Raw genomic sequence first — 27,577 nt, forward strand, 5'->3', positions numbered from 1 at the left:
TAAGCAACTTTAATCCCTTGTGAGGGATTAACAGTAGATTTTTTTGTTATCACATCCCGAATTCCTCATCACATTTGTCTTCCTTGCTGTGCTTCAGGGGGAGTAACTTTATTCTATTTCACACCGGCTTTAGTCTGCATTCTCGAAAAATCCCCTTTCAACAGCCATGGTGCAGTATTTACACGCTCCAGAGGAGCAGCTGTGTTAGTCAACAGAAATGGGGCAAGGAAATCCATTGCCTTACCTGGGCAATCATTTACATACCAGCCTCCAAACGAGCTCAGGGCATAGTGAGAGCTTTCTGAAACTGGGGGAATCAAGGCATATCAAGAGGGAGCAATAAATGGGAAGTAGAGGCCACTGGAGTGATATAAGTGGGGCTGCATTGCTCTCTGGACTTTCCAATGCTGTGCCTTGCTGCTGGTCACTGAGAGGGTCAGGGGCAAGATGGTGGGGTGCAGAAGTGGAGCCAATCCAAAGCTCACTGCTGCATTGTCCTTCCGCAATGTTTCTGCATGCCAGTTTCTGGAAGCCACAGGAGGACAGAGTGTTCTTGTTCTCAGGTTCTGCTTTCATGTTGCCCACAGGCACTTTGAGAATAGGATGCTGGACTAGATGGGCCCTTGGCCTGATCCAGCAGGCTCTTCTTATGTTCATATATCATAAGCACCAAAGCACTGGCCTTTTCTCCTTCCATTCTGGGCTCTGCTCTTTATTTAGTGATAATATCAGAAATTCAGTTTACCTGAAGGCAGACATGAAGTGAATAATGAACCTAACCTCTGCCTCAGCAAGAGCCCAGGAGTATGTGTGCATAAACACCAAAAGAGTACAGCAGATTTAAAATGCTATTTGACAGGATGCAACCTCTAATTTATATGGGGCCTGAGCATCCCCTGCCTGCTTCCCATTTAGCTTACACACTTAACCATTTTCCTTCCGTTTATCTTTCATTCACGTTATCATCTTGAGTGGCAAACGCATAACAAGTGACCTTCAAAATCCCCGGCAATGCAGAGCAATAACTTTTATGGGGCCAATAATATTAACAGCCTAATTCCAAAAACATAACAGTGTTTGTAATGTCAGAAAGGACAGAGCCTGAACAGTTATCTCTGCTAATTTTTTAAAGGAAAGAAGGAAGACAGACATCCCAATGACAAAATCATTTCAGCATCTGGTAGTATTCAATCTAAGAGCACAGCATCATGGGCTATTATGCTGCCATACTCTCATGTCCATCCTACAGAGTTAGAGCAGCCACTGGCACATCACTTAAATACAATGAAATGCATCAAAAAGAGGATAAACTCTGTATAAGTTTGCATCTGCTAACTGAGATGCACAGATGTGTATTAATGGTGAGTATAAATTAAAAAAGAAATACACTCTACATCACCAGAGTGGGACAGAAGGAAGCCCAGGTGACTGGTATGCCACTTCAGTCTGGATGCTAAAGATTGATAGGCAACTTCAAGGCTTCTGTAGTCCTTCCTCCTTAGGGTACTCTATCTTTAAATCACACCTGATCTAGACACAGATCTTCAAACAGAGGAATGTCCAGCGTAAAGAAGGACACATAGCCATTCGATAGATAGTTGAATATGTATGACTGCCCTGTGTCTTCTAGGAATGGTTGCATAATGGCACATTTTTTTTCTACAGAAAATTGTAAATTGCAGACAGCAAATACAAAAGGAGGAGAAACGATCAGAGCCAAGGCAAGAGTACAGCTTGGTCCATGGTGGCCTATCGCTGTAGAACCAGTCCATTGAAACTCTTGGCACCAGGCACAGCTCATGGCTCATCGGTGACCCACTTTCATTCCTTCATCCCCTTCCCCTTCAGACTATTAAAGTTTGGGAGGGTGGGGATAGAAGTATGAGGGGAAAGAGTCTTGAATATTCAGACTTTTCTTTAAGCTATAATGATGGTGGTGGAGATCAGCTCTGATCAGCAGTTTTAGGCTATATGCAAATTTTGCAAAGTCCCTGGGCAAAGCAAGAGCATCTGATGTCCTCTTTTTTCCTCCTTCCCTGTGTTCCAATGAGGATGAGGAGAACTCCCAGCAGAACTTCGTGACCCAGGTCAGGTCAGTCAATTTAACATTCCATAGCCACACACCCTGTGTGAGGATGTCAAAAATGAAAGCCCACAAGCTATGAATTACCAGGTCTCTATAGGACAATATACAAACAAAACAACCCAATTTTCCCTGTTTTTAATTAATCCCTTTTTATATGTTTTCCAGGCCTTTGGCGTCTGCGATGGAAGCTTAATAATGTGCCAGTAGCATTATCTCCTTTCCCCCTCCTTTACTTCACAAATACACTTTGAGTGATTAAAAATCCTTTAATGAAGACTCTAGGCAGTATCTCCAGTATTTCCACTGCCAAGCATGCAATATTTAATGATTTCACATGCCTATATGGTGATTCCCTTAGTGTCTAGTGCAATAGTAGGTATGGATAACAAAACAATACAAATGTATGGAAATAAGAACTTAATAAGAGACTGCTAGACCAGGCAAATGGCTCCTCTATTCCAGCATCCTGTTCCCACAGTGGCCATCCAGATGTCACTAGCCAGTCATGAGCACAGCAGCTCTCTCCCCTCCTGTAGTTTCCAGTTGTTGCAGTAGAAATAGAAGTAATATCCTGCCTTTGCCCCAAACTGGGACTCAAGGCAGTTTACACAAATTAAAACAACACAAGAAATACAGAAAGCTAAAACCATATAAAAGATAATAGTTAAAAAAGAAATTAAAGTATAACAGAATTTAAAAAGTGTAAAAACAAATCTATTAAAAGCAGATTATACCAACAGTACTGCACTATTAAAAGCCCCTTCCTTAAAAACAATTGGTTTCCAAAAGCCTGCTGGAACAAAGCAGTCTTCACCAGTTGGTGGAAGGACAAGGCTTGTCTAGGAAGGGAATTCCAGAGTCTGGGAGCAGTTGTTGAGAAGGCCCCTTCCTGTGTTTCTACCAAGCATGCCTGTGAGGGTGGCCTCCATCAAAGATCTCAGAGGGCAGACAGGTTCATATGGGTGAACTACCGACTGAAACTCTTTAGTATACAGTATTTAGCTCATGGTTCTTGGTTAGAGAGTGGAGTTTACCTGTTTCATTCACACAGAGAGAGATGCTTGTAGGTAAGAAAGTAATAAAGTTGTTTACTGACTGCAGAAAATACCTAATAGAAAAATGCCCACTTGTAATCTAACTAGTTCTCTCAGAGGATGGTTAAAGATAACTTCCATTTTGAGATCCAAGAGAGAAGTGGGAGGAGGAGGAGGAAGTTCTAAAGAAGATGCAATTTAAGAGGTATCACTCTGAACAACAAGGAAATAGAGATGGAAGCTGAGAGGATAAAGATATGAGGATAGTCTGGGCAAGTGGTTGTCCCTCACTCTGTCTGTCTGAATCCTCTTCTGCAATCTGAGTTGCATCGAGCCTTCCAACAATTCTAAACCCTCTCTGAAGGTTGTACTAATCTTATTTTAATAGGTGGGGATGTCACAGCACTTTGGGGCCACACACAACCTGCAAATGCCCCTGGAAATGACACTGCATCAGCATTATTCCCATGGGACATTCTGGCCCACTTTGGCAAAGGAATGACCTGCCTCTTGGAGTGGTAGCTTAGCTTTGTTCTTTGTGTGTGTGTGTGTGTGTGTGTGTTTAAAGGAAGAATAAAAAGGAAAACCTTTGCCCATCAGAATGCAAGCCCTTCACTTAAAAGTGTGCCATCCCAACGAAGGTCACCAATTCCTCCTCACCACTATCTCAGGGGGCAAATGGCCCTGCAAAGGTAGCAGGGAATGATTCCCCCTCTCTACACAAAGCTGCCCTCATCGCTGGCAACCTTCATGACTTCTTCGCTTCTTGGAACATTTGCAAAGAGGGCTATGTGAGAACTAGATTCAGCTCCAGGGATTGCATGCTGCTATTCTAAGGGGAGAATAAGTAGACTTATGCTCTAGTGCATGAACCTCATAACCCACAGCCCAGATTCAATTCAACAGCACACTTATTTATTAATAATAGCAGTTAGTTATTTATAATATGCACACCACCTCTCTGCCTGAAGGCCCCTACCATTGGCATGCAATAATAAAACAAACAATACAATTAATTAAACAGGAACTTATTAAAATCAAAAGGCATTCAATAAAAAGTGTCACTGTAGGAAAACAACAGCCACGCTTGTTAATCCTGAAGACCTTAAACCAACACACATCCAATACAAGCCACATCATAGCTGGAGGGGGGGAAACCCAGAGAGAGAGAGAGAGAGAGAGAGAGAGAGAGAGAGAGAGAGGCACAAATATGTACTAAGAGCAACGGGAATAAGAACCATCATAAATAAGAAAGGACTGAGCAGTAAAGTAGCTGTCAGAGCTGCAGAGCAAGGGGGCGCAACCAAGATCAGCACTATTATCTTAATCTGTAGCATCCACAGCAGGAGTGGCTAGCCCCTAGTTCAGGGAGTCTGATTTTCTCCTCCCACAAACTCCCAGAGTTTTATGCCCTCCCAAGCACCCTACTGATTTTAGTGATAATGGCAAAAAGGACTGGGCATGAAGTAGACCAATTGCTGGAGCTGCAAATCACTATCCCTTCTGTCACTTGATGAGTGAAGATGAAGAAATAATTCCCTTCACCAGCTGATATGTACAGATTAGTTAAGGAGGTACATTGCATATGTGTGGACGGGGACACAGCCACCACTGACATGGTGCCCCTGGAAGACTGACTGAATTTTTTATTATTACAATTACTACTACTAAATGTATTACCCATGGTTCAGCAGCAGGTCCCAAAGTGGGTTGCAACAATCTAAAATTCAGAATTAAAAAAAAAAGGAATAGGGAATAGGAATAGAAAGGCCAGCATAAGGAAGGTTGAACATTCACCAAAAGCTGAGCAGCGAAGATGCCTGACATACCTTAATTACTACTAAGAATATTCTAACTATTAAGCAACTTCTAAATGTGCATCTCTGTATTTCTCTTACTTGCTTATTTTGCTCACTATGTCACCTTTTGTACATAATAACAAGGCGGTTCAGAAAAACATCAGGAAAACATTACAAATTTCAGAATAAAACAGCGGCTGTGATGGTGGCTGTGGCAGACAGCGAGAAGAAAACAGATGGTATGAATGGCCAACAAAGGTGTACAAAAACAAATACATTTTCAGAAACTGCAGAGATTGGGTTAATGGAGGTGCTTTCCTCAGTTCTCATGGAGAAGGTGCTGCTTTTGAAAAAAAAGGCCCCTTTCTGGTTGTTGCTGAGCATTCTGCAGGTTAGAGCATGAACAGGAAGGCATCAGCTAGGACAATTTTGATTCAGCTCCCATTTAAAGGTGAAATTGTTTTTTCTATAGCAATTTGCTAACCAAAACACAGCTAAAATATGCACTACTCTGAATTTTGCAATGCAGTTCTCCAACTGAGTAACGTGCAAAAAGGTACATAAACTGGGGGCAAATTGTGCATTAAGTACATACATTGGTGACAATAACATACAAAAATGTGGGGAACTGCTTGAAGAAATGTGCATATTGAGCAGAATTGCATACAAAAATGTGGAGAAATTAGTACTAAAATGCTGATGATTTTTTATGAGTGGTTTTAAAGAAAAAGACTTCACAAACTAATATGAGAATGTGGAGAACTGAATTTAAGACTGGAGAAAATCAGAAAGGGAGAGAAATGAAAACTAGCCTCATCCAACAGTCTTAGCAACCAGGCAGGTTGGGTGAACAAGAGGTACTTCTTCAGGTTAGCTGCAATTTTTATGCAAATCCAGGTCCTCTTTTTTGAAGTTACCTTCTCTTTTCTTTGGTGAGAAAGTGTGAATGATGTCCTTGAAACCAAGTTCCTGGGACACCGAATCAAATCATGGTTTGGAGTTATATCTGAGAGTGTGCAGTTATCGCAACAGCAGGTTATCTCATAAATGCCACATTCTGTGCTCAACAGCTAGGATGCTGTCTGTAAACCACCAGATTAAAAGGCAAAGCACTGATAGATTTGGACCCAGGGACAATTAAATGGGAGTGTTTTGGTGGACTTCTGATATTGAACTGGATTTGTTGTTTACATAAGACTGGAGGGCCAGAGGAAAAGTGTGCATTCCAGCTAGAGTAGTGTGATCGTTGGAGTAACACAACACAGCAATCATTTCATTTGTAAATCCACCCTCCCCCTGTAAAAACAGGGTGGACGCAGGACAATTAAAATGCAATTAGAACAATGTGAAACATTGCCGTGATCTTCATGCTATTTTACAGGGTGTGGAAAAGACAAATTAAGGAAGTCCAATTGCAAGCAGAAAATGCTCTGGGCCAAAGCCAGAGAGCAAAGACCGTGAAATGAGCTCATCTGCAGGCACGGCTGGTACAGTTGCAGCCAGACATGCTTACAGCTCAGGCTACTGACTGTCCAAGAGGCAATCCTTGCTGATGTGAGCTACACAGAATGGGAGAAATCAGGATCCTTGATCACATTCCAATAATCTGGACCAGGGATAAGCAACATGGTGCCCTTCATGTATTGCTAGACTCCTCCAGTTCCTGTCATCCCTGGCCTCTGGCCATGCAGGCTGGGGCTGATGGGAGTTGGACTTCACCAGTATCTGGAGGGCACCATGTTGTCTGCAACTGATCAAGGTGATCATTCACATTCTACAATATGTGGAAAACCCCAAGAAGGAAGGGTGTTTCTTCTGAGTGCAATTCCCATCCACCCCAGCTCAGTAACCCTAACCATAAAAGGACCCAGCATTAGCAAGATATATAGAAAGAGCTTGGCCCAGGCACATCCAGACAGGTCCCTGAGGACCCAGAAAAGCTGCCATATTAGTGAATAGGCAAGAAAGACAGGAGTTGATTTGATATATCCATTTTCCTGGTCAGGGGAGATGGCAAGCTAGCCTTCAGTTCAGGTTGCAGTCCTGAAACATGGGATGAAGGAGACACTGAGGTCTGATTTGCTCTCTGTGAACAATCCAAAGCTTTTGCTTTGGAGCCACTCTAGAAAGCCAATGGGGAAGAAAGGTCTGTTGAGAGTGTTAATCTTCTGCCAAGCCTGGATGTATGTATAAAACTTATGTCACAGAAATGTTGTAAGTCTCCAGTGACTTTCATTCCAAGGAAACCAAACCTAAGATACATGCTAGAAGGGCCTTTGTTGAAGCCCCTTCACAGCTTGGAGATTGGTGGGGGTGGATGGGTGATTCCAGATTAAGGTTTTAGCTTTTTTGTCCTCAGTGGATAATGGTCTGTTAGGATGAATGGCCCATGAGAGCGAATGGTGCACTGTCCCACCAACTTCAGCTTGCCCTCAGCCAGCCATCTCCTGCCTGCCTTCTTATCTGCCTCTTCCTCCTTCTCCTTAAGTCTCAAGGTTGTCCCTTGTAGAAATGAGCAGGGAAGAGGAAGATAGCGACAAAACTTGAATAATCTGGCTCTGCCTTTCATTGGCTGAGCCTTCATGTGCTGTTGGCCTCCCTACCTTCTGCCTTACCAGTTCCAATGAGAACCAGCCACCACTGGTAGCTGTAAATGGCTTCGTTCTCTACATTTCAGCACAGGCACCTACAACTGCCAGCAGCTGCCAGTGCAAAAAGCAAGAATGTGTGGTGAAGGAAGAAGGATGGGAAGGAATATATTTTTCAATCATGGTTCCCAGCCCTTTTGGTGGAGGTGGCTTTAAACAGGGAATAAGCAATTTTATGGATTAGAAGTCTATCAATGGCTACTAAGGAGGACTACATGAAGCCTCCAGACTATAAGTAAAGGAACAGCAGTGTGGAAGACTGTCTTTAAGTCAGGCTTGTGTTCTCCCAGGAGGCATTTGGGTGGTCACCATGGGAAACAAGATCCTGGACTAAGATGTTTGATTTGTCTGATGCAGCAAATCTTATTTAACATGTATGCGATGTTACACTGTGTTATTGATAATGAGGAAGTATCTGAAGAATCATTCGCCCAAACAGAGGTCTAACCCCTCTGGGCTTTTGCGGTAACTCAACTTAAAATCAAAACTGCGGTCGTCCACCTAAACCCAAGGGAGTCTAGAATGCAAACGTTGCCTCGAATTGGGAGAGTCACATTGTGATGTTTCTTCCAGGGCTGTTTTTCAAGGCGTTTTTGTTATTTATGAGATTTTCAAGCAGGAAGCCCTAGCTTTATAAAGACCAAGCTATTATAACAAATGAGCTAATTAAATGGATCCAGCAGATTGTCCATAGGGTCTGCTGTTTGCCCTTTCATTGGACATACATTATGTATTATCTACCAAGGTATACATGGGGATAATGCTCTGTCAGACACACCAGTGAGGAGTGTTTTTGTGGGTTCACCAATTTAGATTTTTGAAGGCCAGATAATGCTTAACCGCAGGGAGAGAGGCTGATATTTACAGAGCGGAGAAAACATTAAATCCAATTTGCCAAAGCTTCTTGATTACATTTTTAAACTTTTCTCTCAAATAAAGATGTATTGATTTGCTACATCAAGAAGTAATCTATCATCTATCATGCCAAACATCTCCCAGAAGCTGCAGAAGAGTTGCTGGAGGTCATTTTTTAAAAAAAATACTGTGAATTTTGCAATATTAGGTTTCAAAATTCTGTTGAACAAGCATTCCTTTTAATGCAGACTTTTATGAAAATAAATGCCCTTGTATTATTATTTTAGGAAGAAATCTTCTATGTGCTCACATTTTTGTCCTGCACTCTAGCTGTCTGACAGTTAGATCTCCAAATGGCTTAGACAGCAGTACTCAGAGCTGAGTCAAATTTACATCCTTTTGGAGACCAACAGAATGACCTTATGCGCTGTTGCAGTAGGAAGTGCACTAGTGCACAGACTCGGACACGGGATCTCAAGGATAATGCAATGAAGATTCCAGATACCAAACCCTTTGCTAAAGCAACATCCTTCTTTGAACTATCAAAGATCAAATTCCTCAAGCACCCAAGACCACCACCATACTCCTAGCAAGTACAAAGGATTCTCAATATAAAGTACAGGCAACGACTGATTAACAAGCGTCTGAATGACATGCAATCATACACATGCGCATGGCACCAAATCTGGAAGTGACCTGAAAATGTCACTAAACACGTCACGAAAAGGGTGGAATGTAAGCGGAGCATAATGGGATGAGGTGCACTTATACATGCTCTGTCAATGCATGCAGGGCCCAGGAATGAAACCCACACAGGTAATGGTCGTTGACTGTAATTCCAAACCAGGGGTTTTCTTTCAAACAGGGTAGAAATCACTTTAAACTGCAGTACTCTGTAAAATAAAAATAAAAGAAGAGCAGGAAATCTGCATGGTAGCCAGATTTTCCTTTCTTCCCTTTTTTCGGGGTGACAAAGGTGGAGCAAATCTCTCTATTGATTGATACTGGCAGCTCTTCAGATAGCAGACTTATGTCACCTGCGTCAATAATTTATACGCCGCCCTCTGCTGAACATTCAGCATCAGGCAGCATCAGATGTATTGCTGTCATCTGAAATGACTCTCCATTGTTATAAGACCCTTGTAGCTGGGGCAGTGGGATTTACGTCCGCTTGTGTGGGAAGAAGGCAGGAAAGCCAGGACTTGAAATAATGCAGCTGAGATCATCAGTCTCTAAACCTGACACCTAAAATATATGGTCCATGATTACAAGGTGTGTGTGTGAGAGAGAGAAATTTATGATCTCCTACATGAATGTTAAAGGGCTCAAAAATGAAATAAGCATTGGGCCCAAGGCAAAACAGCGCCACCACTTTAAGGTACCAGCCCCTGAACTACCTATGGAGGCTGTCAGAGAAGAAACAAGGCCGGTGTCTAGAATGGATGATTCACATCTAAAAACAGGAATGGGACTAGGCACCCTACTACTCGGCTCCTGCCATCAGTAATTCTATGTGAATATGGACCCTAATACCCGTCCTATGTACCAAGATGCCATGCAATTTTAGATGGAGTGGAACGTTAGGGGGGGAAGAAGAAGAAGAAGAAGAAGAAGAAGAAGAAGAAGAAGAAGAAGGAGAAGGAGAAGGAGAAGGAGAAGGAGAAGGAGAAGAAGAAGAAGAGGAGGAGGAGGAGGAGGAGTTTGGATTTGATATCCCGCTTTATCACTACCCGAAGGAGTCTCCAAGTGGCTAAGATTCTCCTTTCCCTTCCTCCCCACACAACAAACACTCTGCAAGGTGAGTGGGGCTGAGAGACTTCAGAAAATTATGACTAGCCCAAGGTCACCCAGCAGCTGCATGTGGAGGAGCGGAGACGCGAACCTGGTTCACCAGATTACAAGTCTACCACTACACCACACTGGGAAGAGCACTTGCGCAAAGGATCCTAACTAAAATTCAAACGTTTATATGACTTGACCCATGTGCTAATATTTAATTATCATTTAAATACCCTGATTAAACATACAGCCAGGAGAGGGGCAGGGGAAAGAAAAACTTGCATCTCATTTCCAGCTACCTACTGAAACTGGATTTGCCCCTCTGTATGCCTAATCAACCCCTCTGTTCAGCACATAGGGAAAAGCCACTTGCATCATTCACACTTTGCAATATTGCCCCCATACATACACTGTTGCATGAAAGAGATAATCTGGAAGTGGTAAGTATTATGCAGGCAGGCAAGAGACCCTGCGCCATCCAGCCCAACCCATCACTATCTGTGGTTCTCTGAACCAGACTCATACAGTGCCCAAGTCTCTCCAAATAGGCCCAATTTGGCTTGAGGTTCAAATTTAGTGCACAGGCCTAATACTGTATATATGAGGCTTTTCCAGTCAGAGAGTCTTCACTGCATCTCAGTTTAAAATATTATAAATCATAAAGCATTTGAAATACCACAAGAAAGAGTAGTAATAAACAGCAGTACAAAAAATGCAAGAGCAGAACATGGGAACCTATAGCACATGACAATCCAAAATTCTAATTAAACTGAACAGTTTTGTTCAGCTCCTTAGAACTAGGCCCTGCAGACTTCTCAGCTTCCTTGAACTTTCCATTTAAAGCTCCACATGAAGTCACTTATATAACACAGGCAGAGTGCAGACAGAAAATAAATCCTCATAACATTTTACTGTGGAACTGAATGAAAACAGTGTACAACTTAAGGAGAAAGGAACAGGCCTTTCTCACATCAGACCTTTTACACAGCAGTGAGACATTCAAACAAATATACAGAGGGAAAACTCCCTTAGAACTGCAGGCAATCAGGGCATGTACTACCTCAGCAAACATCATGCCCATTCTGCCTGATTGCTAAGCAACACCTCCTACCTCTTGGTTAGCTGACTTACTGATAACAGAATTGGCCCTTCAGTTACAAACAAAGATCCCTGCTGTTGCACTTCTGACAGAATTAATACATTAATACACCAGCTGGAAAACAAGCATGACTTCCCCAAGACAACAAACTCTGAGTTACGTGTGGGGCAAGCACCCAGCATTGCATGCAAGTGTAGCACATATAGAGTATCTGTTCACATTCCAGTTCATCACCTTGACTCAAAGGCATGTGGCACTATCTACCAATTAGCTGCTTAGATGAATTGATTTTATCTCCTTGACCCTTCCCCTGTTATTTCTAAGCACATACCCCTCCCTTCGGTCCCTCAGAGGCCACACAAATAGATGCTTAAAGAGAGACAATAAAGCCTCTTTCAGCATGCCGCGGCACAAATGAGTTTCTCCCGGCAAAGCATTGCAGAATTATGCTAGCTTGTTGAAGCCCACAATCTTTAGTACCCAGAGGGGATCCTCAATGCTTCCTTAAAAAATTCATTTGTTCTTTAATTAAGGAACATGCTTTTTTCCCTCCCTAATTAACAAACCAACAGTCTAATATAAATAGATCCCCAAACATGGTTGCTTTGATTGTTCCGGGCCTGGGAAATAGGTTGCAAAAGCAGCATTTTAATGCAGAAGCAGCAGTGATGAAAAATGGTTGAGATATTGTTATCTTTTCTGTTCAGGACTCACAACTGCAATTTTGATTAAAGGTAAGGTTAAAGTTTTATTTAGAATTTTTGAGGTGCCAGTATGTTTGTGTGTACTCTGTGTGCGTAGAATCAGTGTTGCATAGTGGTTAGAGTGTCGGTCTAGGGCTTTGGAGACCAGAGTTCAAATCCCTCCTCAGCCATGAAGCTCACTGGGTGCCCTTGAGGCCATTCACCACCTCTCAGCCTAACCGACCTCACATTCGTTGTTGTGAGGGTAAAATGGAGAGGAGGGAGAACCATACATGTCACACTGAGCTCATCAGAAGTTGGGATAAAACATAGTAGTAGTACCACTACTAGCTCTATTCTCGCCCCCTATTTCTGCCATCAGTTTTAGTGCTGCAGTGGTCCTTCTAAGTATTGATGGCTACCACCTGTCATTCCATCTCCCACCCAAAAGATTACCCCCTGAAAATGACCCTATGCAAAGACACAGCTAGGAAAGAACCTCTCTCCATGGTGTGGGTGGGTGTTGTTTTCCATGCAGAGAGGTTTGTTGGCTTGCTAGATAATATCACAAATGCACAAAGAATACAAGAACATAATAAGAGTTCTGCTGGATCAGGCCAAAGGTCCGTCCAGTCCCCACAGCAGACAACCAGATGCCTCTGATAAGCCCCCAAACAGGACCTGTGCACAATAGCACTTTCACCACTTGTGATCCCCACCAACTGGTACTCAGAAGCATACTTCCTCCAACAGCAGCAGGACATTAAAAGCCCCCCCTTTTTAAGGACCACCTGTATCCTGAAGTGGTACATTCCACTCTATTGCCACAAGTATTGTCCAGAGTTACAGATATGTTGGAAGTACAGTAAAAAATGAATGCAGGGCTTAATAATAATAATAATAATAATAATAATAATAATAATAATAATTTATTTCTACCCCACCCATCTGCCTGGGTTTCCCCAACCACTCTGGGCGGCTTTCAACAGAACATTATAAACAGAATAAAATTTCAAACATTAAAAACTTCCCTAAACAGGACTGCCTTCAGATGTCTTCTCTAAGTCAGATAGTTGTTTATTTCCTTGATGTCTGACAGGAGGACATTCCAAAGGGTGGGTGCCACTACCGAGAAGGCCCTCTGACTGGTTCCCTGTAACCTCACTTCTTTCAGTGAGGGAGCCCTTGGCGCTGGACCTCAGTGTTCAGGCTGAACGATGGGGGTGGAGACGCTCCTTCAGGTATACTGGGCCGAGGCCGTTTAGGGCTTTAAAGTTCAGCACCAACACTTTGAATTGTGCTCAGAAACATACTGGGAGCCAATGTAGGTCTTTCAAGACTGGTGTGATATGGTCCTGGCGACCATTCCCAGTCACCAGTCTAGCTGCTGCATTCTGGATTAGTTGTAGTTTCCGGGTCACCTTCAAAGGTAGCCCCACGTAGAGCGCATTGCAGTAACCCAAGTGGGAGATAACTAGAGCATGCACCACTCTGGCGAGACAGTCCACGGGCAGGTTGGGTCTCAGCCTGCGTAGCAGATGGAGCTGGTTGACAGCTGCCCTGGACACAGAATTCTGAATTCAATCACTGCAATGTCCAATTAAAAGGACAATGGAGATAGAAAACCAAGGCATGGATGATTTGCTGCCAGTCAGATGGATCAATGCTCTGATGCTGTATAAGACAGATTAAAATAAGGGGATGATTACATACTTCAGTGGAAGAGCACATCTTTTCACACAGAAGGTCCTGGGTACAGTTCCTGATATCTAAGGATCTAAGAAAGTAGTACTGAGAGTGAGCTCTCACTAAGACTGGGAGAGCTTGTGCCAATCACAGCTGGATGAACCAACATCTCAAAAGAAATATGCCCAACATACAAATAAAGCTAGACAAATGAAAGCTACAAATGAATGAAAAGTGAGAGGCATCTAAATAAACCAGTGTAGCTGCATAAGGAGCTTACAGATGAGTTGAGTTTTAAGAAGGGGTGTATAAAAATGGGAAAACATGAAGGGAGAGTATACATGTCAGTCAACAGCTGTGGGGGAAAGGTCAGGCAGGCCAAAGCTCAGAATGAGGCTTGCAAGAGAGGTTAAAAATAATCAAAAATGTTTATTTGGCTATGTTTGAAGCAAGAGGAAGAACAAGAACATGGTAAATCCTCTGTATGGAGAAGAAGGAGAAATGCTATGTGACATGGAAGATGGAGGATGCTTGGTTGTTTTTTTCTGTTCCAGAGGGTAGGACCTGTACCAACAGCTTTGTAACCAAGTTACACAAAAAGGAGATTCCCACTAAACATTAGGAAGAACTTTCTGATGGTGAGAGCTATTCAACTGTGGAACAGATGCCCTCAGAAGGTGGTGAATTCTCCTTCATTGGAGATGTTTAAGCACAGGTTGGATGTCGTATCATGGATACTTTAGTTGGGATTCCTGCACTGCATAAATTGGAGTGGATGATCCTTGGGGTACCTTCTAATTCTATAATTCTATGATTCTATATCAGGAATAACCATCATGGCGCCCTCCAAATGCTATTGGATTTCAATTCTCACCAGCCCCAACTAATCTGAGCAAAGGTCAGAGATGATGGAAACTGTATCCACAAGATTGTGAAGGCACCATGTTGGCCACCTCCGAACTGCATGAACAAGTTGAATCTAGTGGCAAGTCAAGAACCAGACAAGACTTACTTTGGGGGTTTCCCTTTAGTATCAAAAGTAATTCTTGAGTTCATACCCAAACTGCACAGCAAGTTCACCCCCTCCGGTCTTTAAAAGCAAGCAACATCAAAAGGAGTTTATACTGATTTGTTTCTCACTGTGAAGTATGTAACACACACACACACAAAATTGCTTTTGATGTTGCCCTGAATGTTTTTATTCACAGTTTTAATTTAAGATCATTAGAGCTAGCAATAGTCTAATTGCATGTCTGTAATTTACTTGTAACTATCATTACAAGGTTTTCTCCACTGATCAATCAGGGTGTTGCTTATTTTCACAAAACTCTGTAGGCAGAATGCTATAAATAATACTATTGCTTTGAGTGTTGAACATGTAACATTTAGCATGAAGGTATTTGCAGAAGTAGGTCAGGCAGTGCCAGGGCCAAGTGTGAAGCATCTATTTTGCATGCAGATGGGCCAACGTTCAACCCCCCAGCACCTCCAAGTGGGGTTGGGGGTGTCCCCTGCCTGAAATTTTGAAGAAAATCAGTATTGACTATACTGAGCTAGATGGGCCAATCATTTGAATCAGAATAAGGCAGCTTCCTGTGTTCCGGGTCAATACATTTTGACGCATGCAGTAAACACAAACTCCATTCCACATACAGATATCAACTAGCTCAACATGTGAATCTTACTTCAGCATCAGTGATTGGACAGCATCAAAGCACCTGGGGGTAGCTAACTAGTTTAAGGTGCTCAGGGGAAGCCACATGGTATACTCAACTCATGTTCTCCAGAAAGCTCACAATGGCACCATACCCTCAGTAACTGCTGCCCAAAGCAGCACTCTAACCACTACACCATGCTGGCTCCTGATTTATGTTCATGTTCTGTCCTAAAGCAGAAAACCAGGTATGGAAGTCAATTGTCTGTGCATGTATAGTAAGCATGCAAAGGCCCAGGAGGTGGGAGAAGATCAGTATTGGCTGTAGTGGATTAATAATTACCTTGGGTTTTATTCAAGGACACACTTATGGATGTACTTAGTAAGGAAACAAAATTGTCTGTGAATGGGTTCTTCTGCTAGAAGTGCTTTGTATATGAAAGGGAAGAAAAAAAACACATGTCTATTCTATCTGCTGACTACAGAAAGCTCTTAAGAGAACACCCGTAGTTTCCCTGAGGTTGTTAGAATCACAGGTCATAGCCAAGAAGAGATCCTGCCGTGCTCAGCAAATTGAATGCAATTTTAGTCATTTGAAAGCTTAAGTGGCCCTATTTTTCCCCTGCCTACGCACCAGACACGATCACAGGCAAAACTGAATTGAGCATGCAAACACACACACACACAAACAACACAACAGCAGACCAACTCTCATTATAACCCAGGAGACATAAACATCAAACAATAATTGCTGCAGAATGGACAATGGGGGAAGAATTAACTCTAGCTTTGCCCATTTCCCCAGGTGAACTTTGGTATTGATGACTTTGCCTAATGTCTTTTGATTCCTGCACCTGCTGATAAAGATCTCATTTCTATGCATCTCCACACTAACCTTGATTTTGCTGCTGCTGCTAGTATCAGATTAACTGAAAGAGGGCAGCCTTCTATGCTGCATGTGACTAGAGGTACAGTGCAAGGTGGTCCATTAGGGCCAATGGGCAGTGCCCAGTCTGCCCTCCGCCAGCCCCCCACTGCCTGCCTTATTACTTGCATCCAGTCCAGGGGTGGCAGCACTGCCTGTCAGATTCCTCCTCCTCCTTGGCCTCAGTGTTGACCTTTGTAGAACTCAGCAGAGAGGAAAATGGGGACAAAACTAGAATTGGTTGCTTCTGCCTGTCATTGGCTGTGCCTGTTATTGGCTCCACCTTCACCTGCTGATGGCCTCTCTTCCTTCTGCCTTACCAGTCCAGATGGACACCAGCCACCACTGATGAGGAGGCTGTTTCTGTGAAACCATATTCCATGAATGAGAGCAGCTTACAACCTCCTAGCATGTGGTCATCCATAATGCATGTCCTGCGTTAGACAAGCCCCTTCCCTGTTTCTACATCCAGTTCTGCAAATGATGGTTTTATGATACTAAATGTTCCTCAAGGCTACTGTTCATAATTCCATGCCATGTGCTGTTCTCAATGCCCCTTTGTTCCTGCTAATTCTTTACAGGCACTTTCCATCAGTTCTGCTTTGGGGGTTCCTCAGCTGGAATGCAATATACATGGGTTATTATGGCTTAATGGAAAAACAAGTTGCCAATGTTTCTTTTCTTTTCTAAATGTGATTCAAAAGCAATTTTAACCAGCCACTCTTTTTTTAAACAAAACCACACACACCACATTTTGGGCTTAGGAGGATTTGCTCCAAGCTGCGGATAGAAGTCAAAACATATGAGGAATCACTGGTGCAAACTGACTCAAGCAAATGAAATAGGATCCTAGTGGTGTCTGTTAAGCAATCCTAAGTGAGGGAAGTAGGGAGAAAACAGCAGCTTTCGTCAGCTTTTAAATTTCCAAAAGGCCAGCACGCCTGTTAAGTGTCTGGCTAGCTGTCCCCTCGCTAAGCTCATTTGTAGACAGTGGATGGCTTCTGCTTGTGAATGCAGCCAGTAATTGCCTCTCGCATTCACCTGTGATATGATAACATCCTCACTAGGTCATTATGAATACAGTCCTCCGGCACAACAAAGTGTCCTTCTAGAGAGTTAGCTATCTATAATTTTGTTTCTCCGGTAAAGAAGAAAGGAAATTGGGGGTTTGTCCTTGCTCGTGGACAGAACTCAGAGTTTCTTTAATGGCGCTATTAGTGAAAATGTACGCCTGTGGCAATCGCAAAGAAGTCAGGTTACAATGCAGATCTCATTCACACAAAAGAAATTGCATCAGTTTGCATCAGGAACCACTGAGGGGAGAGCTAGGAATGCTTGGCTCCATCTGAAGCTGTCTTGAATAGCCAACCACCACAGATGCAGTCTGGAGCATCTTCTAGAGCAGTGAAAAATTCTAAGAATGTAAGAAGAGCCTTCAACTTGACTGAAGATGCTGTGTACTTCCATTCAAGGAGTGATGGGGGTCTATTCTACCTGCCATGTTTCCATGGCAAGACAAAAGCCACCTCTTTTAAAGCTACCTAAGTTGGTGACCATTACTACTTCCCCACTCAGTCACAAAGCTCACTGTGGTGACCTTGGATCAGTCACTGTTTTTCAGCCTAACCTATCTCCCAGGTTGTTTTGAGGATAAAACAGAGATGGGGAGAACCGTGTATGCCACCTTTGGCTCATTGACAGAAATACAGGATACACATGTAAAGTATATACGTAAACTAAATCCCACTCAGAATAGACTGACTGAAATTAATGAAACTAAGTTAATCATGCCCATTAACTTCAATAGGTCTACTCTTGAGTAGGACTAGCTTTTACTGCCACCCTTTGCATCCACTGACATTTGCAGGGTACCACACTGGCTTCTCCTGCACCAGAGTATTCATTTAAAAAAAATAATGTAGGTGTCACATTGACTAATGGGAATTTGCTTTGCTTTCCATTGCAGGCTTCAGCAATTTTTATCTTTGCTTAAAAATAAAGTTTAATATCACTCCAGCTTTTATAGTTTCTCCCCTAATTAAGGAACCCAGACATTTGATCACTGGGGACACGGAGTCATTTTGCAGCACAACAAAAGAGCCAGAACATCTGTCCTGCTAAGAAATTTATTTCCTATAAAACCCTCTTGCTATGAAAAATAGAAAGAAAGAAAAAATCAAGGTGGGTGGGAAGAATGGGATTTTTAAATGGCAATGGTTGATCGTCCATAATTATATAGTGATGCCGAGTTGGGAAAAGGTTCAGAGAAGGGGATCCAAAAGGATCAAAAAGATGGAGCAACTCCCCTACAGCAGCTGAGACTTTTTTGCTTAGAGGAAAGGCAAGTACCGTATTTTTCGCTCTATAAGACGCACCAGACCACAAGACGCACCTAGTTTTTGGAGGAGGAAAACAAGAAGAAAAATATTCTGAATCTCAGAAGCCAGAACAGCAAGAGGGATCGCTGCGCAGTGAAAGCAGCAATCCCTCTTGCTGTTCTGACTTCTTTGATAGTTCCACAGCCTGTATTCGCTCCATAAGACGCACACACATTTCCCCTTACTTTTTAGGAGGGAAAAAGGGAGTCTTATAGAGCAAAAAAAAAACGGTAAATGGTGGCTTGGAAGAAGTTTATAGAATCATGTGTGACATGGAGAAAGTGGGTAGAGGAATGTTTCCCTCCCTCTCTCACAAGATTAGAATTAATGGACAAAGAATGAAGTTGAATGTTGGAAGATTAAGGACAAATAAAAGAAAGTACTTCATACAGCACATAGTTGAACTATGGAACTCACTCCCGCAGGAGGCAATGGTGGCCACCAACTTGGGTAGCTTTAAAAGAAAACTGGACAAATCCTTGGATGGTAAGGCTATCAACAGCAACTAGCCATGGAGGTGATACCCCTCTGAAGGTTGACTGGTGCTGACAAAGCCTTCAAATGGACTCACTGCAAGCCCCATTTTGTCCATTTTCAGGCTCAGTTCAGATGTGCACCACATTTGAAAACAGACAGTTTTGTTATCTAAACTGGCCAAAGTCACAGCAGTGTTAGCATTGATGTGCTGAATGCTGCTGTCATTGAGGCCTGATTTCCAAGGAACAATATGGAGTGCACTCTGCATTTGTATCTTTACCTGCCCAGCCATACATTACATCTAGTGTAGGGCAGATGGGAGTGTTTTGGAGAAAACAGGCCTGCAGGCTAAATTAGGAACTCTGCTGGGCCTAATATGGCCAGCAGGCCAGATGTTTCCCATGCCTGACAATAGTAGTTTGGATTCAAAGGCACATTTGTGCTAAAGGAAAACTTCCTAGGGAGAGCAGGTGCCATTTTTTATGTGCCCATTCTTTACCAAAAAATAATATAAAATAAAATTGCTATCCACTATAAAAATCTTAGGCCACTATGTTTGTGACTGATATGCTAACAAAATTTCCAGGAATACTGTGTGCATGTGCGTATATGTATGTGTGTTAGTTGGGAAAGCTTTTGAAGAAGGCACCTCCAACTTACAATCTGAAGTGCTGCAGACTTGTTGTGCTTCCTCAGATTTCTCCCACTTCTACTACATTTGTAGCCAACACCACAATCTCACTGTTTTATGTCCCTCCTTACAGTACAAACTTTTGTCTTGCTTTGCAAGAAGTGCATTAGCAATCTTTGAAAACAATTTCCTGCATCTCTAGGATATTGGCGCACTACCTTACATCAAGCCAGTCCCCAAATAATAATACAGCAGTCATTTTTCATTCAGGAGTGGTCACAGTCTCAGTGGGAGAGCCCAGATGTGTTGCAAAAATGGCAATGAACTAGTTTTACATTTCTATGACTACGTCAGTTTACGACAAACGCACAACGTATCCACCAAATAATTCAAAATCAAATAGTCACACTTTTCAAATGGAGCATCTAGATATTTTTTTTTAAAAAAAAAATCCTGCACAAGAAACCATTCCCAACCATATTTTAAAAAAATTCTAGAATAAGTGAACTCAGGGGACAAAAATGTTTTCATGTGACACTGGCAACAGACACTGGCAGCTCTTTTTAGCATGTTACTGATTGCATTCTATATACTGCCCTTTCCTTTTATTTGTATTATATCTGTTATCCTCCCTCCCATCGTTCCTTGTGCTTAAAGGTAAAGGAACCCCTGACCATTAGGTCCAGTCGCGGACAACTCTGGGGTTGCAACACTCATCTCGTTTTATTGGCCGAGGGAGCCGGCATACAGCTTCCGGGTCATGTGGCCAGCATGACTAAGCTACTTCTGGCGAACCAGAGCAGTGCACGGAAACACAGTTTAAATTAGGGATGGGGGACATCTGGCCCTCCAGGTGTTGTTGTACTCTTAACCCCCATCAACCCCAGTGAGCATGGCCAATGGTCCTGTGACATCTGTGGAGAGTCATTGGTCTAGCAATCTGCAGAGAGCCACAGGTTCACAGTTCCTGTGTCAAATGAGCTCTGTCAATCATGGTCAACCAGAATACACTGAGTTCAAGTGGATAAACATGCATAAAATTTGCAGAGAAACAAAACCTATAAGCAATTGCAGTATGTCTGCAGTTAGTTTACCTGTTGGAGACCCCTCCATGACATGCCCAATGTAAGGTCCTTCCCGGAAGAGAGGCCTGTTGTCATTCTGGTCAATAATGATGATATCTAGAGGGACTGGGCCTTCTATGGTTTTGCCACTGGCATCAGTGATCTCCACCTGGAACTGTATAAGTAAAGGGAAAGAGAAAGTTAACAGGAATCAGATTGTTACTGGGCATCAAAGGAGGAGGAAGATAAAAAGGAAATGTTGACATCAGCATTTTCGCCATAACAAGGCCGCAGGCAAGGTTAGCACTTGGGATGGCTGAGCTCTGTGCTAAAGGCAGGATGGTTGTGAGCATAAGCATTTGAAAGAAAAATGAAAGAGTTCACGCTGAGATCCCCATTGGGCACTTTGCAATTGAATTGCCAAATTTGCTGGAGGAAGCAACGAAAGAAGGAAAAAGGGGGAACACAATTTGATGCTAATGAAGTGAATATTTGCTTAGAATAAGTCTTTTCTTTCCCCTCCTCTCTCTCCTTCAAGCATAATTACACTTAAGGGGAACATACTGAACCACAAAATAAATTGAAAGATAGGTTGTAGTGGAGATGCACAAATAGACTCTTAGGAGGAGGAGGGAATTGTTGCAACTATACTCTGCCTCTATCCAGAGCATTCTGTTCTGTCTCTTGTAATGATTTCAGAAGTCACCACACCAAGTATGGCTCAATCTAACACAGTGGTTCAAGCTCCTAAGCTAGGGATGGGCAGAGTGGAGTCGTACTGTACCTCTGGAACATTTGCAGTAGATCAGCATCACTGGATGATGCCCAATTATTTAATAACAGCAAAAACAACATGACTTTTCCAAGGCAGATCAGGCTGCTGAAATGAAGAAAGTGTGGAGTAATCAGAAGTAGACTTCTGGTGTGAAAGCATTGTTAGTTATAAAACTGAAAACAAATTATGAGTGTGTGCTAAGAGACACCCAGATCTTTAATTCTAATTACCTGTTTTTCACCCTTGGCTCTGGTTGGTAGATCTTGGGGTTCTATTCTAGTACAAAACAAAGTAAATCCAAGGAGCTCACCCACTGCAACAAGGAAAAATCCTGTGGGATTTTGTTTCAACTGAATTTGATGCAGGGCAGATTCCATAAAGAGGACTCTGAAAATGCCTTATTGCCAGTCACAACCCACCCCATCTTTGAAGATGGGGAGTCCCAGAGATGAGTCCTCCACACAGATGTTACCAGTGCTTTTTTTCCTGGGGGTATGCATACCAAGAAACTTTTTGTGAATCTATATACTTTGTCCACTTACTGTACAGTGGTACCTCAGGTTACAGACGCTTTGGGTTAACGCGTTTTCAGGTTACGAACCCGGGAAACCTGGAAGTACCGGAAAGGGTTACTTCCGGGTTTCGCTACTTGCACATGCGCAGAAGCGCTAAATCATGTTTTGCGCATGTGCAGAAGTGCCAAATTGTGTTACGCGCATGCGCAGGCGCAACGCTGCAGGTTACGAACGCTGCGGGTTGTGGACGTGCCTCCATCACAGATTATGTCCGCAACCCGAGCTTCCACTGTATTGATTTTTCGTGATTTGAACTATAAAATGGTGATTTTCTTAAGTCAAAATGTGGGTACCCCTAAACATTTTTTTTGGGGGGGGGGAAAGCACTGGATGTTACATTTCAGGTATATTTATACAGGACAGGAGTGAGGAATGTTTATCTGTCTGAGGCCTACATTGCCACAGTTCAAAGCTTTTGAGGGCGGCATTCCAAAAGTTGGCACATCAAGACACTCACACAACAACACACACACATGGATACACACAAACAAATCCTTACTACACAAAAAATGATGGAATGGCACATGCACACTTAATACAAACATCTACTTACATAATACAAAGATATACTTAATACAGAACCACACATCAAACAGCAATCTCTCTAACCCTGTGTGATAATTTAGCTGTTGTTTCTTTTTAAAGTGCTTCATATTACAGCCTCAAGCCTTACCTCAAGCCTAAATGTCACAGGCAGCATTTTTGCTGTGAAAAGGGTTCTCTCACACACATTGCAATGCTTAATGGCTCTGGGCCCTGTGTCTAGGCTTGGGAAAACAACAATGATTGATAGTCTTCAAAAGGAGCCCCCCCCCCCCCTTAAGCCTAATTGTGGTGGTAGGGGACAAAGAATGAGAAGGGGAGGGTGTAGGTCAGATGGGGAGAACTTGTGGGCTGCATCCAATTCATTGTGTCATGTACTGGCAGAACGGCAGGGAGGAGATGGATTCTGGCGAGAGGTGTAGCCAGGACTGGGGCAAGCAGGGCATAGGGAAGAAAGTACTCACAGGGTAATGGAGGCTGGTGAGGGGATGGAGGTCAGTGCACAGGAACCAGAGCAGCAGGACCCATCGATGGAGCCAGACGGGACCCTGTCTCCACAAACAAGGCAGTCGCTGAGGTGTAGGGAGCAGTGGGAGTGGCACTCTAGGAGGTTGAGGCAGGCAAGGGCCCCAAGCCCAGCTTCCTAGCTGGCCAGGTGGAGCTCGCTAGCTCTGAGAGGAAGCGTGTGATTCCTCAGCTCAGTAGGCTTGGCACAGGTGGGGGTCACAAGCCTCATCGAGCCCAGATGTTGCAATCAGCATGCAAATTACAAAAGGGCAGCAGAGCTGAGGAGCTGTGTCTGCTCAACTGCCCATGTTGATGGGCTTAGACTTTTACTGTATGGGACTGTGCTTTGGGTTTGATTCTATTTTTTTAAAATAATATTTATCAAATGTTTTATAGTTATAAAAAGAAGAAAAGTAGAGAAAAACAATACATAAATTCAACAGACAATACATCAACAATAAAAAAATACAATACAACAAAAAAGAAAACAAAAACATTTAAACACACATCCATGTTTCATATCTATATCTTTCATTAACTTATTTCCTCGACTTCCTCGCACCTCCCTTTTTTGTATTCTAGTTCAAATTAGCTGGTTCAACAAATCCTTTCCCTCTTCTTCAGTTTTTATTCTCTAATTTATCCTAACACGCTTTAACCTTAAATTTTCCACCTTAGCACATTGATAATTAATTTTCATATAATTCTTAATAACACTTCTGCTAAAACCATGTAGCTTCATTCCAATATTCTTCTAACATTCATTAATTTTGCAATATTTCTGTAAATACACTTTAAATTTTTTCCAGTCTTCCTCCATGCTTTGGGTTTGATTCTAGACTGTATCCTCACTGCTGGTCTTCAGACTTGGCTACTTCGATTGACCCTGGATTGCATTTCCTGACCTTTGCGGCACATTAATTGTATTGATTATCCCTCAGACTTGGAACTTTGGATTTGACATACCGATTGCTGCCAGGTAGTCCAGGGGTTCAGGACACATAGGATGACAGTTCCCCATGTCTTATATAGTAGAAGGTCCTCCTCCATATATCCAAGTTCCAAGCCATTTAGGACTTCAGGAATTGGGCTACAGATGGGTGAATCTGTCAGTTCAGTTTCTCATTTTCCTTAAGTTCACATTTCCACATCAGTATGCATTTTTTTAAATCCTTATGAAAAGTCATCAACACTTTGATGTGAATTTCTCACAGTATACATGTTTTGGTATGTATGTTTGCCTAATATGCAACTTTATGCAAAATAATTTCTCCTAATATAATGCATTTGTGTATGTTATGCTCTCTAATATATGCTCAGTTATAAGCGTTTTTTGTTCACTGTCCTTTTCTGGAGAACTAGACTGAAAAATTCAGAGGATAGTGAATTTCAACGGAAAGATGAGTTTCCATTTTCATACTGCTTCAGAAAGTGTGGATTGTATATGTTCTCTTTAAATCCAAATTCCCTAGCCCACTCATACCTAGACTGTACCTGCCACCTTGAATTGATCCCAGATGCACAATGGGAGCCAATGAAATTCTTCTAGTGCGAGTGGTATAACATGATTGGTTCAGATATATGCCCATTAGTGGCTCCCTTTCACCAGGCATCTGGAATTTATGTCTTGCACTTGCTGAGAATTTGATGTAGTTCATGCTATATGCTGCACGACAATCAATCACTCCCTCCAGAAAGGTCTCACTCTTGGCTAATAAACATTCCTGAGAAATCACTGTTCCTCATTGCATCTCCTATTCAAAAAGCACGTTCAAATCCCCCCCCCCCCAACACACCCTTGACCACCTTTCACAGCTACAGCAATCTTTAAAAGCAAGCAAGCAAAGAATTGCTGTATCTGTGGGCTTTGGGGAATATCCTTCTTGTTCTCATGAAGCTATTGTTCAAATAGACTGCTTCTCCTATATATGTGATATGAAGACAAGTATTTGGACAAAAATAGTGGCTCACAGACCTAATCTAGTGGCTCACAGATCAAATCCAAAGCAACCAACAGAGTAGAGAGGTGTAGCTTTGCCACTTCCATCTGCTATCATTATCAGCTCTGCCCTATTCTACACAGAAAGAACTCAAAGCCCCTTTCCTTAGTTGTATCCAGGATTATACTTTAGAAGGTAGAAATTGTCACATGTCTCTTTGCAGCCACAGACTTCAAAACCACTCCACACAACTTAGGCTGCATTCATGCATTCACATGGCAGATTACTCCCACAATTTTCTGTGTTAAATAAATTGAATAAAGTGATGAATTGTGAGGGTGGCACACTCCCCCCCCCCCCGATGCTGTCTTTATGGGGGTGGGGATCATGGGGGAGCAAAAGCAGGCATGTGTGAAAAAGGTGAGGGAGTAGCAATGTTGACCAATGACACTTGCTCTTGTGTTGCCCACGCCCACAGGTGTGAATGAAATTCATTGTGAGAAGGTGGTATTTCTATCAAAAAGCCACAATTCCATGATGCAACAAGGACTGCCATTTGAGAGGAACATTCAGATATGGGACGGAAGCACTTGCATTATAATCAGGAAAACTAATGTAATACTCCCCACATCTGAATGTATCCAGAGTCGCACAAAAGCCTGCAGGGAGGACCTGATTAATGACATGAAAAGCACTGGCCTAGTGGCCTGCAGTGGACTTCCTAATGCGCTCTCACGCACACATGTGCATAGCTGTGTACACACAGAGAGCCAATTAAAACAGTGGGGGAAATACTACATACGGCAGTAGAATATCAGCTTCTGTGATTTCCTGGAAGCAAAAGAGTCTAAAGCACCTTTCATGCATTCACCATACACAGATGTCCCATTGAGTCAAAGTCCTCACCCCCACCCCACTGATGTTGCACAGCTTCTCCAGCCCTGCACATAGAGCATGGCCAGTATGCAGGTGTCCACATTGGGGTTTGGAGATTGTCATAGCTATGTAGTGGCAATACTATTAGGTAGAGTGAGAAAGTCACTCATGGGTTTCTTTTAATAATCCTGGGAATTGTAGTTAGTTAAGGGTGCTGAGAGTAGTTAGGAGACCCATATTCCCCAACCAGAGCTACAATTCCAAGAGTTTCCTGTGAAGAGGCATTTATTGTGAAACCATTCTGAAAATTGTAGCTCTGTGAGGGGAATAGGCGCCCACTAACAATTCTTAGCATCCTTAACAAACCACAACTCCCAGAATTCTTTGGGAGAAGGCATAACACAATTCTGTACAGCCCACTAGAACTATCATATAAAGCAATGTCCCCCCCCCCCCGTGCTACATAGTAATAGGTGAATCTGTCCATTTCTGTTTCCCCTCTGTTTTCCACATTGCCATCAGTTTGCATGTTTTTTAAGGGTCTTCATGAAAATTCATCCATATTTTTGTGTGAATTTCTCCATGAATATGTGCAATTATATGCATACCTTTCCCTTTACATATGGCTGGAAAACAGCACTGTAAATTCTGAAAAGTGTAGATTTTGGTCCATGTATTGTTTCAGAAAGTGCAAATTGGGTAGGTTCACCTTTAAGCATGAACTCAATTGAATTCCTCCCCCATCCTTAATACTACAAAGCCAATACCAACCCCCTAAAATGCAGCTAACAAGTACAAAGAAGGAGAAAAACAAATCTGTGTATTGAGCCACTTAGAAGTGAACTAGTTCCAAACACAAAACTGTATTGAGTTAAGTTATAGGCATCTGACCTGCACTGCAGGATAGGGATTCAATTCAAGGTGAGAGTTACACACACACACACACACACACACACACACACACGTGAAATGAACTGTGTTCGGGTTAAGTGTTCTGGTAGTAAAATATGGGATCAGATAGTCCCTTCCAAAAAATAAATATTGAGCTCTCCAACCTTGCACAGCCAAGCCCCCACACAGACACAATGTACCAGACTGGAATGAGATAATAAGACATTCCTCTTAACAAAGGAATTAGAATTCTGACCTAATTCGCTCCCAGTTGGGTTCACTGTGAACCTATAAATAACTCATAAATATCATGCACACTGAGAAAGGAATGGATTAATTGCATAAACAAATGAGTCGGAACACTTTCAAGACCCCCCGTGGATTATTCCATCTCCTGGGAAGGATGCAGTGGGCTAGGAAGCTCTATTTCCCAAATATTCATTGCCCTGGGTTGCTCTCGCAGATGAGACTGGTAGCCCCTTGCATGAGAGATCCGTTTCTGACCCCAGTAACACTAATTTATTCCTCTTGCTCACCATCTCCCCTAGTGCCCAGTATTCATTTTAAAAATGTAAGAAAAGCATGCCAGATGAGGCCAATGGTCCATCTAGTCCAGCATCCTGTTTCCACAGTGGCCAACCAGATGTCCCAATGGGAAGCCTGCAAAGAGTC

General features: G+C 42.7%; 1 protein-coding gene across 2 annotated transcripts in view; it reads right to left on the minus strand.

Annotated features, from left to right (window-relative positions):
* CDH13 (cadherin 13) overlaps positions 1-27,577 on the minus strand; it is a 671,873-nt gene that overhangs the window by 234,178 nt on the left and 410,118 nt on the right. For both annotated transcript variants that reach the window (XM_083451872.1, XM_083451873.1), the window contains exon 6: positions 20,829-20,973. In XM_083451872.1, coding sequence (XP_083307998.1) covers positions 20,829-20,973 — 145 coding nt within the window. The remainder of the gene's footprint in view (positions 1-20,828; positions 20,974-27,577) is intronic.

This window comes from Podarcis tiliguerta (assembly GCF_965153285.1).
Source record: "Podarcis tiliguerta genome assembly, chromosome: 8".
Classification (NCBI taxonomy): domain Eukaryota; kingdom Metazoa; phylum Chordata; class Lepidosauria; order Squamata; family Lacertidae; genus Podarcis; species Podarcis tiliguerta.